This window comes from Oncorhynchus tshawytscha, linkage group LG08 (assembly GCF_018296145.1).
Source record: "Oncorhynchus tshawytscha isolate Ot180627B linkage group LG08, Otsh_v2.0, whole genome shotgun sequence".
Taxonomy (NCBI): domain Eukaryota; kingdom Metazoa; phylum Chordata; class Actinopteri; order Salmoniformes; family Salmonidae; genus Oncorhynchus; species Oncorhynchus tshawytscha.
The window spans coordinates 71,993,026-72,007,412 of record NC_056436.1 but is presented as its reverse complement, the minus strand read 5'-3'; the positions used below and the strand labels follow the sequence as shown (position 1 = coordinate 72,007,412).

General features: G+C 42.4%; 1 protein-coding gene across 2 annotated transcripts in view; it reads right to left on the bottom strand.

The window, feature by feature from the left end:
* snx25 (sorting nexin 25) overlaps positions 1-13,470 on the bottom strand; it is a 55,028-nt gene extending 41,558 nt beyond the window's left edge. The window contains exons 1-4 of one of the 2 annotated variants that reach the window (XM_042325900.1): positions 12,296-13,470; positions 11,702-11,786; positions 7,411-7,627; positions 1,603-1,775 (exon numbers count right to left, since the gene is read on the bottom strand). In XM_042325900.1, the coding sequence (XP_042181834.1) occupies positions 1,603-1,775; positions 7,411-7,627; positions 11,702-11,786; positions 12,296-12,604 (784 nt within the window). In that variant the 5' untranslated portion in view covers positions 12,605-13,470. The remainder of the gene's footprint in view (positions 1-1,602; positions 1,776-7,410; positions 7,628-11,701; positions 11,787-12,295) is intronic. The other variant, XM_024428886.2, reaches the window with a different exon arrangement.
* Between the last annotated feature and the right edge of the window lie 917 nt (positions 13,471-14,387).

Sequence of the window (14,387 nt, the reverse complement as noted above, 5' to 3'; positions counted from 1 at the left end):
CCCACCCACCCACATATTTCCTTCAAGGCACTAATATTGAGATCTGAGAGAGCTGCAGACATCCCTCTGTTTTTGCTTGCTTCTGATGGGTATTAATACTGAGAGCAGGCATCATCTGCACCAAGGTAGATGGTGTGCACTAGATGAAAGCTTTGCTGATGTGTGTTGGGAACATTTGTGTGAGGCTTAGAGGTTTCTATTCCATTTCAGTTTACAGGGTTTTCAGCCAAACACTGAAAGATCTGATATGCTTTATGTGTGACTGCAAACATTTCCGAGCGCTGTGCTGCTGTGATGCAAAGCAAACTATCAGATTTTTCACACATAGCTGGTGGAATGGCTTTCTAATGGTGATTTCAGAGATAATCTCTGGCAAATGGAATCAGAGATTGGCCACTCCAGGCAGCCCCCCAGCCTTGGTACAGAGGGCAGCGGTCAGTACATTTCCCCAGACTTCACCCTCTCTGGTTGTGTCCCAAATGGCACCCTATTTCCTACAGAGTGCACTACTTTTGAACAATGCCCTATTCAAAAGTAGTGCACTACATTGGAAATAGGGTGCCATTTGGGAGGTACACCTCTCTCCGCCCAGTCAGTCCTCCATGGAAACCCATAGAAGTACTAGAGCCTGGCCTCAGGTTGAGCTCAGTTAGAATACAACGTCCCATTGTTCAAGAAATCAAATCTATCCTCTAATCGCATTACTATGTTGTGAGATCAAATAAAATAAACAAATGACAAAAAATAAAATGCCCCCAAAAAACTGATAACATAAACAATAACATTGAAATCTGATAACATATCTGACTAATGTCGAGCAGTAACGTTGAGCATTTTGGATGCTCTTAAAACCTCACCAACACCATGACAGGAGAGTGGGGGTATAAAAAAAAAACTGTGCAAATCTAACATGTTCAGTACCTTGAAGGAGGGATGTTGCTAAGTAACGGTGGTAATGAAGAAATAATTAGAGGTCTATAAGTATATTTTTGTCATCCATCTGTGCCTGCAAGATAAACAAATCGCCCCCACACCTTCTTGACAGCCCATTTAGCTCTGCCTCCTTGGTCTGCAGTCAGGCAGCCTTCACTGCTATTCACAAAACCACATCTGTGATGGCACAGCAAGTCAGTTCACAAGGAAGTAAAATACACAGCCCTTTTCTGATTGGTGTTGCCTTTTGATTTTCGCGTCACATAACGTCTTCAGAGACAGTCCATAGTCATTAATATTTTAATACCAGTATCTGGTTGTTCAATGTTGTTTTTTGGTTAGTACAGCGAGAAGCATGCGAGAGCATTTCCCCTCCTCCTAACAACATAAATACAGTAGCAGACAAGTCATTCAGTTGGAGCTCTGGCACATCATCCAGCCCACATCATTGCTCATCATGCCATTGTTACATGAAACAGATTTCCAATTCACTGATTAAGGGTGTCATTTGGGACAATTTCCCATAGGTTTTGGGCCTTGGTCAAAAGTAGTGCACAATAAAGGGTATAGGGTGCAATTTGGGACGCATGGTGAATCAGTCCCTGTGTTGAATGAAAAATGGATAAGCTTTAGAGAGGGAGGACGGTGTGTCCCTGGCTGTCTGTGTACCTTTGGTGGTGATAACCTCCACTAGAACCACGCGCAGGCTGTAGGAGCGGGCGTCTCGTGTGGGCAGCAGGCACAGCATGAGCAGGCGAGCACAGCAGCGCAGGAACCGTAGCTCCTCCTCAGGGCTCTGCAGACACTGGTGCAGGGGGAAGGGCTTGGGCAACTCCTCCTGCCTGGGAGAGGGGGGGGGTTAGAGAGTGAGAGAAGGGTGGGGCTCATCACAGAGCACACCCTGCTGTCTCCTACATTTACTTTTTTGTTCTGCACACTACAGAGGAGCGTTTCCTTACTGCACAGGCCATGCCAGTATCTTTGTGTAAGCTGATTAGGGCTGATAAACTTAAAGTCAAATCAATGGAATTAATTGTAGCGCTTAGTTTTTTTTCCCTCAATTGGACTCCAGGCAGGATAAAGGCTGGCCAGCCATCAGAGATTTGGTATTCAGCTTTAGAGGGCAATCTGTCCTCATGACAGATCTCTGTACAGAGGGGCTGGAGAGAACATAGCTGATACTGATCCATACTGCAGTCACAGCTCTTTCATTTTAATGAGGCATGACATCATGGCTTCTGAGCCATGATAGTAGGCATGACAGAGGAAGTGTGCATTTACTGGAAAGCCTACATACAGACGTGTGCTTTGAACAAAACACACTCACCCCTACTGAAGACTATCCATTCACTAGGATGGGTTTGTCAAAGTGAGAATCATCTTTGTGTGAATAAAGCTGCAGTCTTAAAAAATACAAGTGACAAACCCATCATAGAACAATGTCATGGGAGCTCTGGGGGGGAGAACTCTGGGGCAGGGAACTCTGAGGGGGCAGATCTATCTCAGCATTTCTGGTCGATTGCATCTGAAACAAGCTGGGAAATAAATGCATCTACTGTGCTAAATAATGAGCAGCATCTCCAGCTGGAAGTCTTTGGGAGAGAAGGACTAACTGGCTGAACTTCTGAAAAGCCTCATTTAAAGTTCAAGAGGGACCTCTGACATTACACAGACTGCTAGAGTAGCTCTGTCTGAACATAAAAAATGTGGCATTGGCAACATACAAAATAAGTTATTATACCATGTTATTTATACCCTATAATACACAATATTAATCTAGCACAGGAAGATTACACAATGGATGCATCCCAAATGGCATTTGGGAAGCATCCAATAAAACTTTCAGTTGATGGATGAGGACCTCTTTATTCCTTCTTTCAAAGTCAATGTGAGGTGCAGAGCCAGAGACACACACAGTACAGAAACCAAGGGAAGCTGCTTGCTCACTGTGAGGACCTACCTGCTCAAAGTCTTTCAAAACAGTGACATTTGCTGTAAATTTCAACCGGTTACCTAGCTGAGAGCAGAGTTCCTGCTTCAATGTTGACTGTTTGGAACTGGCCTACTGTTAAAATGTATCTAATGGATTGCTTATAGAAAATATTTTAATTGGTTGCTTCACTATATTGTAAGTAACACTATGCATTATGGGAGCTAAATTAACTAACAGACAGTCACACAGTGAGTGACTTAATGAATACATTTAAAATTGTGTCTTTGTTAAGATATTTTATCAAGGTTTAAGATAAATAATTCTACCCAGAAACTTAACCATTAGGGATTAGAGGTTATGTAGCATGAACAAGGAGTAATTAAAAATAATAAAACACAGCTCCAACTAGGTTGGAGGGGAAGAGAGGAATGTGTGTGTGTGTGTCTAAAGTAAGCAAAGAGGATCCTTAACCTATGTTTGAACCGACTCAGCTATAACTCGGAGGCGAAAAAATAAGACCTCGAGAGCCCCTCCAGGTTTTCCATATCTGGGGGGGGGACTGGAACTGTCTGCTAAGTGGTAATAAACTATGGTGAGACTTCAGGAGTTAATCCAGATAGTGTGTCACGTATGTGCGCTAGTGAGTTGGAATGAACTTTTGAAGCTGCTTTGTCCTGGTCGGAGTGGAGGAGGGACATTTTAAAACCTATGACGTCATATGTGATATATAAACTGATGTACATTGATTTATGACCAGCGCTCTCGAGAATAAAGGCTATTGTCTAATCTTGGTAGACTGGTCTTTGTCCATTTTATGCAAATAAGGATCTTACAAATTCTTAGAAACAGACAGAGTGATTTAAATTGAATTGATTAATGAACACATATAGGAATTGTTTAATTCCTTTAACAGTTTTTTTCTGACTTCCACTGCTCAGACAGTACAGGGCATCCTGAAAGTATTCAGACCCCTTGACTTTTTCCACATTTTGTTATGTTACAGCTGTAATCTACACACAATACTCCATAATGACAAAGCAACAAAAAAAAATGAAATATCACATTTACATAAGAATTCAGACCCTTTACTCAGTACTTTGTTGAAGCACCTTTGCCATCGATTACTTGAGTATGATGCTACAAGCTTGGCACACCTGTATTTTGTGAGTTTCTCCCATTCTTCTCTGCAGTTCCTCTCAAGCTCTGTCAGGTTGGATGGGGAGTGTCACAGCATAGCTATTTTCTGGTCTCTACAGACTCTTCCTACAGTTGGATCCGGTTAAAGTCCAGGCTCTGGCTGGGCCACTCAAGGACATTCAGAGACTTGTCCCGAAGCCACTCCTGCGTTGTCTTGGCTACGTGCTTCGGGTCGTTGTCCTGTTGGAAGGTGAACCTTCGCCCCAGTCTGAGGTCCTGAGAGATCTGGAGCAGATTTTCATCAAGGATCTCTCTATACTTTGTTCTGCTCATCTTTCCCTTGATCCTGACTAGTCTCCCAGTTCCTGCCACTGAAAAACATCCCTACAGCATGATGCTGCCACCACGCTTCACCTTGATGGTGCCAGGTTTCTTCCAGAGGAGATGCTTGGCATTCAGGCCAAAGAGTTCAATCTTGGTTCCATCAGACCAGAGAATCTTGTTTCTCACAGTCAGAGTCCTTTAGGTGCCTTTTGGCAAACTCCAAGCAGGCTGTCATGTGCCTTTTACTGAGGAGTTGCTTCCGTCTGGCCAGTCTACCATAAAGGCCTGATTGGTGGAGTTCTGCAGAGATGGTTGTCCTTCTGGAAGGTTCTCCCATCTTCACAGAGGAACTCTGGAGCTCTGTCAGAGTGGCCATCAGGTTCTTGGTCACCTCCCTGATAGCCCAGTTTGCCTGGGCGGCCAGCTCTAGGAAGAGTCTTGGTGGTTCCAAACTTCTTCCATTTAAGAATGATGGAGGCCACTGTGTTCGTGGGAATCTTCAAAGCCGAAGAAATTGTTTTGTACCCTTCCCCAGATCTGTGCCTCGACACAATACTGTCTCGGGGCTCTACGAACAATTCCAACTGACCTCATGGCTTGATTTTTGCTCTGACGTGCACTGTCAACTGTGGGGTGAACAGCCACTGCCTGTTCACCCCGCTATCATCCAGAAGGCGAGGTCAGTACAGGTGCATCAAAGCTGGGACCGAGAGACTGAAAAACAGCTTCTATCTCAAGGCCATCAGACTGTTAAACAGCCACCACTAACATTGAGTGGCTGCTGCCAACACACTGACTCAACTCCAGCCACTTTAATAATGGGAATTGATGGGAAATGTAAAATATATCACTAGCCACTTTAAAACAATGCTACCTTATATAATGTTTACATACCCTACATTATTCATCTCATATGTACACGTATATACTGTACTCTATATCATCTACTGCATCCTTATGTAATACATGTATCACTAGCCACTTTAACTATGCCACTTGGTTTACATACTCATCTCATATGTATATACTGTACTCGATACCATCTACTGTATCTTGCCTAAGCTGCTCTGTACCATCACTCATTCATATATCTTTATGTACATATTCTTTATCCCTTTACACTGTGTATAAGACAGTAGTTTTTTTTTTTTTTTTTTTTTGGGGGAATTGTTAGTTAGATTACTTGTTAGATTACTACAGCATTGTCGGAACTAGAAGCACAAGCATTTCGCTACACTCGCATTAACATCTGCTAACCATGTGTATGTGACAAATAAAACTTGATTTGATTTTCATTTGATATAGACAGTTGTGTGCCTTTCCAAATCATGTCCAATCAATTAAAATTTACCACAGGTGGACGCTAATCAAGTTGTAGAAACGTCAAGGATGATTAATGGAAACAGGATACACCTGAGCTCAATTTCAAGTCTCATAGCAAAGGGCCTGAATACTTATGTAAATAAGGTATGTTTTATATTTTTAATACATTTTCAAAAAAATTCAAACAACCTGTTATCACTGTCATTATGGGATATTGTGTGTAGATTGAAGAGGACATTAAAACATTTTTTTATTCAATCCATTTTAGAATAAGGCTGTAACGTAACAAAACGTGGAAAAAGTCAAGGGGTCTGAATACTTTCCCCATTTCCCTGTCTGTCCTTGCTTTCCTATGAGTGAGCTCCACTTCTACATGTCCGGGGCATATGGAACAGAGACTTTACAGCATCATAAACACTGACCAGTAGCTCATTCCGCTCACAGCCCATCATCCCTTACAGTTGAAAATGGCTGATTTTGTCAAAAATTCTGACTGACAGAATCAACAGTAATTGTGTGACGGTGGGGACACAGGGCTGTGTTCCAAATAAAGAACTACACGTGCGCTTGCTTCTGTTTATCAACGGCAAAGCGTGTAGAGCTTAAAAAAAAGCACCTGATAAGGAAAGAGCTTTCCTTGAGTGATAAAAGCTGATTGAAATGCCTTAGGAACTGTTCAGTTTGAAGAGGTGTGTGGCAACTTGGATACACCAGTTAGACCTCACACTCAAACCGTTGTCATCGTTTTTTTTCTCATCTTGCACCTACTCCAAAAAGTACTTTCAGATTTTATTGACAAATGCTGTAAAAAGTACAGTAAATGTAAAATGCACATAAAATTAGTGTCATGTTTGGTTAAAGTCTTGTGACATGTGAACTGCTGTGTCCTGATAATTTCCCTATAATCTCCAAAGTGATCTCTTTCAATTGCTACCATGGTCATGCATATGCTTTTTATAGTTGTTCTGTTAGAAACATTTACATCTGGCCCAATCCATATTGTGACGACCCTCCCACTCGGTCTTCTGGATTCTTTCTCTTTGCTCCTTTTCCTTATTATGATGTAGGTGGAGGGAGCTGGGAAGGTCGTCAGCGACATGGGACACACCTGGACCCATGAGGAGACTCTCCATGCAGACACACTGTTGGATTTTGGTTGTGGCATTTTTGTGGCCGTTTTGTTTGTTTGCTTTGGCACCTTTCAACACCCCTCATTATCACATTAATGCACGCAACCACTCACTTACGCTACTGATTACTGACGACACACAGCATTGTTAATTGTATTTACGTTACTTCAGTTAATAAATATATTTGTTATTCCTAATCTCCACGTTGTCTCCCTGTTAGTTACGGACTTCGAGACGGTTCGTGACAATATCCAATTTCCAAAGGGGTTACCCAAACAGCTAAAACAGTCAGACAGTGAAAAAGCATCCTCTCCAGTACAGTAGCACAAGTTTGAGTAAGAACCCTGTCCCGAGCTTTGCTCCATGGCCAGACTAAAATAAGCAAGGCTGCTCTCCTTTCCTGAGAAAAGGGGGAAGCTGGGTAATGCCGAGTATTACAGAGTGATGATGACCACCTCTATATTCTCAACAGACCAGAGAGGCCCATGTTAGGGCCCCTGAACCTCTCCTCTAGCCTGCTGCCTGCTCCCCGATCGGTTTGTGTTGTCCTAACTCCTATGGTTGTCAAACCAGCATGAGCTGGCAAGACAGCACAAACATATCTCCTCCTCCTCCCACACCCTCCTGTACCTGGTATTGGCCGTCTTGAGGTCACAGAAGTGTGCATGGAGGGTCTTGACGGTGTCATTGCAGACCACGTTGACCATGTCGACGTCTGCCAGGCGGCCCCGCAGCTGCTTGGCCATCTCCCAGAAGTCCTCCGACAGCATCTGGTAGAGCTGTCCCTCGTCGCGGCTCAGCGGCACATACCACGACAGGACATAGTCCCTGTAGCTGTAGTCAAACACTGGAGACACAGAGAACAAGACGTGGTTGGTACACTGCTTGGCAAATATAGAGTAAATTTCAGCAGAAGCATCAATAGAAATCTCTGCTGCTAAAGGGTAGCAAAACTCTGAATTCTCTGTTCAGCCACAATCTGTCTTTATTTCACAGTGTAGGTTTACATTAAGACTGGGTCATGTTGGACCATCAGCCCCACCTCCTTTTCTTACTCAATCCTAGCCTAGTACATCAGCCACTAATAGCTAGCTAATGCTTACTAGGTACGATTGGAAACATTGCCGTGTGCTCATTTGGATGTGGTCCTTTCAGAGCCTCGCCAAGCCGTAATGTCAAATGTAATTCTATTAAACATTACTCTACCGGCTCCTCTGGTTAAACCAACACGTTGGTAGTGGGTTCACAATTCTAGTAGAGGTCAACTGATTATTGGAGGACCAAAAAAAGCAGTTTTCGATTAAAATCGGACGAGATTATATATATATATATATATTACACTCCAACACTGTGTTTTTGAATTATTTAAACCAAATTGAACATGTTTCATTATTTATTTGAGAGTAAATCGATTTTATTTATGTATTAAGTTAAAATAAGTGTTCATTCAGTATTGTTGTAGTTGTCGTTATTATTTATTTATATATATTCTTTTAACATGAGTCTTCAATATTCCCAGTTAAGAAGTTTTAGGTTGTAGTTATTATAGGAATTATAGGACTATTTATCTATACCATTTGTATTTCATATACCTTTGACTATTGGATGTTCTTATAGGCACTATAGTATTGCCAGCCTAATCTCGGGAGTTGATAGGCTTGAAGTCCTACACAGCGCAATGCTTGAAGCACAGCGACGAGCTGCTGGCAAATGCAGAAAAGTGCTGTTTGAATGAATGCTTACGAGCCTGCTGGTGCCTACCATCGCTCAGTCAGACTGCTCTATCAAATCATACTTAATTATAATATAATAAATCACAGAAATACGAGCCGAAGGTCATTAATGTGGTCAAATCCTGAAACTATCATTTCAAAAACAAAACGTTTATTCTTTCAGTGAAATACGGAACCGTTCCGTATTTTATCTAACAGGTGGCATCCCTAAATCAAAATATTGATGTTACATTGCACAACCTTCGATGTTATGTCAAAATTATGTACTATTCTGGCAAATTAATTAAGGTCTTTGTTAGGAAGAAATGGTCTTCACAGTTCGCAACGAGCCAGGCGGCCCAAACTGCTTGCACAGAAACACAAGAGAAGTGACACAATTTCCCTAGTTAAAATAAATGAATGTTAATAGGCAATATTAACTAAATATGCAGGTTTAAAAATATACACTTGTGTATTGATTTTAAGAAAGGCATTGATGTTTATGGTTAGGTACATTTGTGAAACGGCAGTGCTTTTTTCACGAATGCGCTTGCTAAATCATCACCCGTTTGGCGAGGTAGGCTGTGATTCGATGATAAATTAACAGGCACTGCATTGATTATATGCAACACAGGACCAGCTAGATAAACTAGTAATATCATCAACCATGTGTAGTTACCTAGTGATTATGTGAAGATTGATTGTTTTTTATAAGATAAGTTTAATGCTAACTAGCAACTTAGCTTAGCTCCTTGCTGCAGTCGCGTAACAGGTGGTCAACCTGCCACGCAGTCTCCTCGTGGACTGCAATGTAATCGGCATCCACTGGGTTCTCCCAGACAGTGGATTTGCTTGCTATATCACCCATCTGGTCCAACAAGCTAACCTCTATGGTGCCTAAGCCCTATACCCTTTCTGATTGCTCCTTAATTAAGCCAGTTGTGTCCTAGCCATCTAGGCTACAGTTTACTCTCCTGGTTGGGGAGATGTACTTCTTCAGTGGTACTCTCTCTGTGACATCAGCATAAGGCAGTAGCCATACAGACCGTAGAAACAGACAGTAAAGACCCTTCTTCTGGGAGGACCGCAGCACAGTACCAATGCTGGCTGCCGGGTAATAGATGTTCTTCAGTCAGGGGATTTACACAAACACACCCAAACTACTGGAGCCTGCAGCCACTCCATACAGAGTGCGCCACTGCCTGTCATGATACAGAACCTCTTCCATATCAATGAGAATATACTGTACGGAAAGACTTGTCTCAAGACACTAAACCCAAAGCATGCCAAGGTCTGACTGCAGCTACATTTCTGTGCTTCTATAGCGAGCCAAACAGCACTGTATGGAGCACAAACCCAGGTAGAGTAAGGTGCTATAGCCTAGTCCGACATATCCCAAAAACGAAAGGCCTTCAATTTACTTTGCTTCAGACTGACAGTGCCCGACTCCACAGTGAGCCCTCTACAGGATATTGTGAATAACTTAAACTCCCTTAGTGTGGAGAGACATGGGAGGTTGGTTGAGCTCTTGCTGAAAACAGTAACATAGTCAGTGAAGAAGATCAGTTTATATCTCCTGGATGGCTTCACTCAATCCCTACATAAGAACCACATGATGGTAATGCCGGTGATGGGGTGACCTGCCAACCACCTTGGCAATTCATTTGCATTAACACTAGTGAGCTCCTCCTCAATGACCCATCTTTACCAAACATGTGATAGGTCAGAGGGCAGCATGGACCTTGCTATGGAGTTGATCAGAAATGATCAGAAAGGAAGAGGCGGGGCCTCCCGAATGGCGCAGCGGCCTAAGGCACAGCATCACTGCAGCCTGGGGTTCAATCCCAGTGTCACAACCGGCAGTGACCAGGAGTTCCATAGGGAGGTGCACAATTGGCTTTACTTGGCTCATTGCGCTCAAGCAACTCCTTGCTGATGTCTTGAGATCTGTATATACTGGAAGAGGCGAAGCGAGAAAGTTCACTCCGGTCAAAATCTGTCCACAATAAGCAGACCGCTTGTCTTCCCGCCTTTGGGACAACAACTCCTATTGTTAGGGCGGGGACCAGGCCATCATGTCAGTATATACAGATCTGATATGATATAACATTTTTATCACAATACCAGAGGGGGTAGACAAGACAGTAATGCCTTTCTGCATGACTTGCTGCAAATACATGACAATATATCACTACCAAATTCCAGCCATGAAGTAAGCGGTTCAATCCTCAAGCGAGGCTAACAGCTGAAAGAAACGATTGGATTGATAAATCTAAATTGCCGGAGAACAATCTCCTGCTGTATGAATGAAAGGAGTGGTGTGTAAAGTAAAAAGCATGTTCTTTAAACACAGGGCCAGGGAGGACAGCAAACATCTCAGTCCCTGTCCCAAATGGCACCATGTTCCCTTTACAGTGCACTACTTTTGACAAGGGCCACCAAGCTCTCCTCCATGGAACCTGGTCAAAAGTGCACTATAAAGGGAACACTGGGCCTTTCTTCCCCTCCAATCATGTGAGACCCTCTATCACACTGCTTCAACAGATTCAGTAATCCTGTCCAACATAGGCTGAACAAGGTGGGGGAGGTTGGGTCAAACTTCCTTCGTTGTTCCTTTCTGTGATCAACATTTCAATAATCCCATTTCTGATTGGTTTCTGCCTGGTGGGTATAATAAGTGCCAGTCATTAGGGTTAATCCTACCTTTGATAAGGGGCTTGCGATTAACCATCCATGCAGTAACACACAGCAGCTTGTTAAATACAGTAATACACATGTAATTGTGATCTCATTACCAGGGGATAGCTTTTGTTTGCCAGTAGGGGAAGTTATTTGAAAGGCTATCTTCACCTTGTAAAATGTAAATGAGAAATGTTGTTTGGGGTGTGAGCAGATGTGGTGCTTAATGAATGACAATGTAGTGATCTCAACTACATACTCCTTGCGTCCTCGCTCCTCGTTTCCTTAAAACCCATTGGAGAAGGTCAGAGGGGAGGGACCTCTGGCTTTCTCATCCAATGGGTTGAGAAGGAGACAAGGATCGAGGAGTATGCAATTGAAATCTTGCCCGTGTTTCTTACACCAAGTGAAAGGAAGCTGCTGATCTCACAAGCTCTTCCTGAGAAGAGGAAGGCCTATTCTAGGACTGCCGACTCCACACAAATGGTTCTGCAGGATTATATTTGGGGTTTTAACCACCAAACACTAACCTTCTTTAAGGGCCTTGTCCACATTGTGTGATACCACCACTCTTCTTGTCTGCGCAGACTCCAAAAGTGGCACGGTGAACCTTCCCTGCAAACATAACACAACACAAGTACAAAGGATGGAGTCCCAGCCGAAGGTCAATAACACACTCTCAGCCCATTGCGTGCATACAAACAAGACCATTGACAAAGGACATAATCTAACAACATCACACAGAAATTCATAAATAATGGAATAGTTGAATGGGCAGTGATGTCCAACCCAGACAGGGGAGTGATTGAGGTAGTATTGAGCAACAAGGATATTTCTAAACATAACACCCACAGTGTCATGCAGGAGATACAAGACTGAGATAAACACTGCCTATGCTTCAAAGGTCTGGCAGACTGTTGAAGATATAGGCTATAACACAACATGATAATGTGTCCTCACGCAGGACTAAAGAGCACAATAATGAATGCCTATAGAGGTCTACCATATTGAATTTAAAATGTCTCACTCTGACACACAACTCAGTGTCCATAACAAGGATGACATGGAGAACAATGAAAAGGCCCATGACATGAACATAAATAAAAACTATTCAGGATTCTTACCATTAATTTGTTAAACAAGTCCAACAGGTAAGCAGACTGTCTCTTTGAAGTTTCAAATCGGCTGATTTTAGGAGGACCCTTTTTAACGAGGAGACCAAAGCTTCCCAACAAGAAGCAGAACAATGCAAAGGAGATATAAATAAAAAGCTTCAGAAAAAATGACGTTATGGTGAGCCCCCCATATCCAAACTGAAAAAGTAATGCTGCGGCGATTCCCAAGCAGATGACGGGCAAGAAACGAAAAGAGGAACCGATGGAGGCGGCGCTAGACATGGGGGCATCGGTGCTGCTCCTGCCAGCAAAATGCATGCTGCTGTCAATGACATCTCCTCAACACCGACAAGAGAACAGGCTTTGTGTTCCTCGCAGCTGGATCTTCATTCAAACGCATTTACCATATTTAAGGAGAGACGGCACCCAAATATTGACATTGGATATTGGACCTTAGAGATTAAAAAAAAATATTCCCTTGCTGTTGTTAGCCTCCTATGTCCATGTAAAGATCTGGGCATTGACGTCATTCTATGAACCTAGCTAGTCTATGTTGCTCGTGCCATCAGATTTGCATCGCAAAGCAAGCAAGTTTCCGGTGTTCCATGTAAACAATATCTCAAACCTAGCTAGCTGGGTTGGTAAGCTAGATACCAAATGCAAGAAAGCAGCGAGCATGTAAATTCATTACAGTTCAATTACCTAACTAGCTAACTACTTAGCTGGCCAGCTAACATTAATTACGTTTACAACTCGACAGAATCCGAAAGGTGGATAAGGCTTCTTTGGCTAAATAGCTAACGTTACATTATATAGCCAACAAGCTCTGTCCGCAGCTAACGTTAGCAAGCTTGCTAATTGCTAACAAACTCCATCAGCAATTAGCTAGCTAGCAGCTAACTATGTGCAGGTAAATGCAAGCTAGCTTTAGTTAGATAACTAGCTTGCGTGCTACCTGAAACAGACCTTTCTCGATATTTTATCTCTAAACAAAATAAATATCAAAATGCCTCTGGTTGGAAAATTGGTATTCCTGAGTATCCATCGACACAGCTGATGATGACACCTGTGTAGGCGAGGCGATGGCAGGCCGTTTTGTTATCGATTGCCCTCTATCTTCAGCTGAGTGTCTAGTTTCCTGTTATTAACTTGACTGACACATTTCTTTCTACACGTGAAATCTGCCGACCAATCAACGTGGCGGTGTCAACCGCACGAACCAAATTAGGGGTGTATTCATTACGACGATTCTGTTGTTAAATGTTTCGACTGTTGAAAAACGTTTTGCAACAGAAACCGTTAACTCCAACCGCTCTTCAGCGTGACATAAACGCTGTTGGGTTCCTCAATGGAAGTTCTAGTTCATTTAAATGTTATGGTTTCTAAAGTTTGCCTCTCCAATCTGCACATATATAAATGATCAATTATACCATGCCTTAAAGTGGAGTGAACTTCTTCCAGCCACTTATTTTATCTTTTATTTTTTGGGGGCGAGACACAACTGAACTACAACTTCCGTTTAAGAACAAAACGGAACTCAACAGCATTTGGCGTTAACTGTTGCAAATCGTTTTGCAACAGACCAAACGTTTTGTAACAAACGAAACATTTAGCAACAAACGAAACATTTTGCAACAGGCGAAACATTTTGCAAAACAATCGGCATAATGAACCCCAGTGGTGTATTTATTAGTCCAAACAGTTGCAAATTAAAACAAGTTTCTATAGAACAAATTCTGGTAGTTTTGCAACAGAATCGACGTAATGAATAGCCCCCAGGGGAAGTTGTCAGAGGGGTCACTGTGGAACAATCAGTCAATGACCTTTCAACGTTCCACAAGGTTAAACAAAGGGGAAAAGGGGATAATCATTAAGATATTATAAGGGGATAATACACTTTTGTCTTTTCATTATTATACGCGCTTGGCCAATAAGGCTGCACCATTCGAATGCAATTTTGTCTGGGCCCAATAATTTTGGGGGTGGAAAAATATTGTGAGGCACTATCATTCCACCATTACTGTAAATATATTAAGGATCTTTTCTTAATGCAAAAATATTACAGTATATATAAATATTACATTATATAGCAGAAGACATT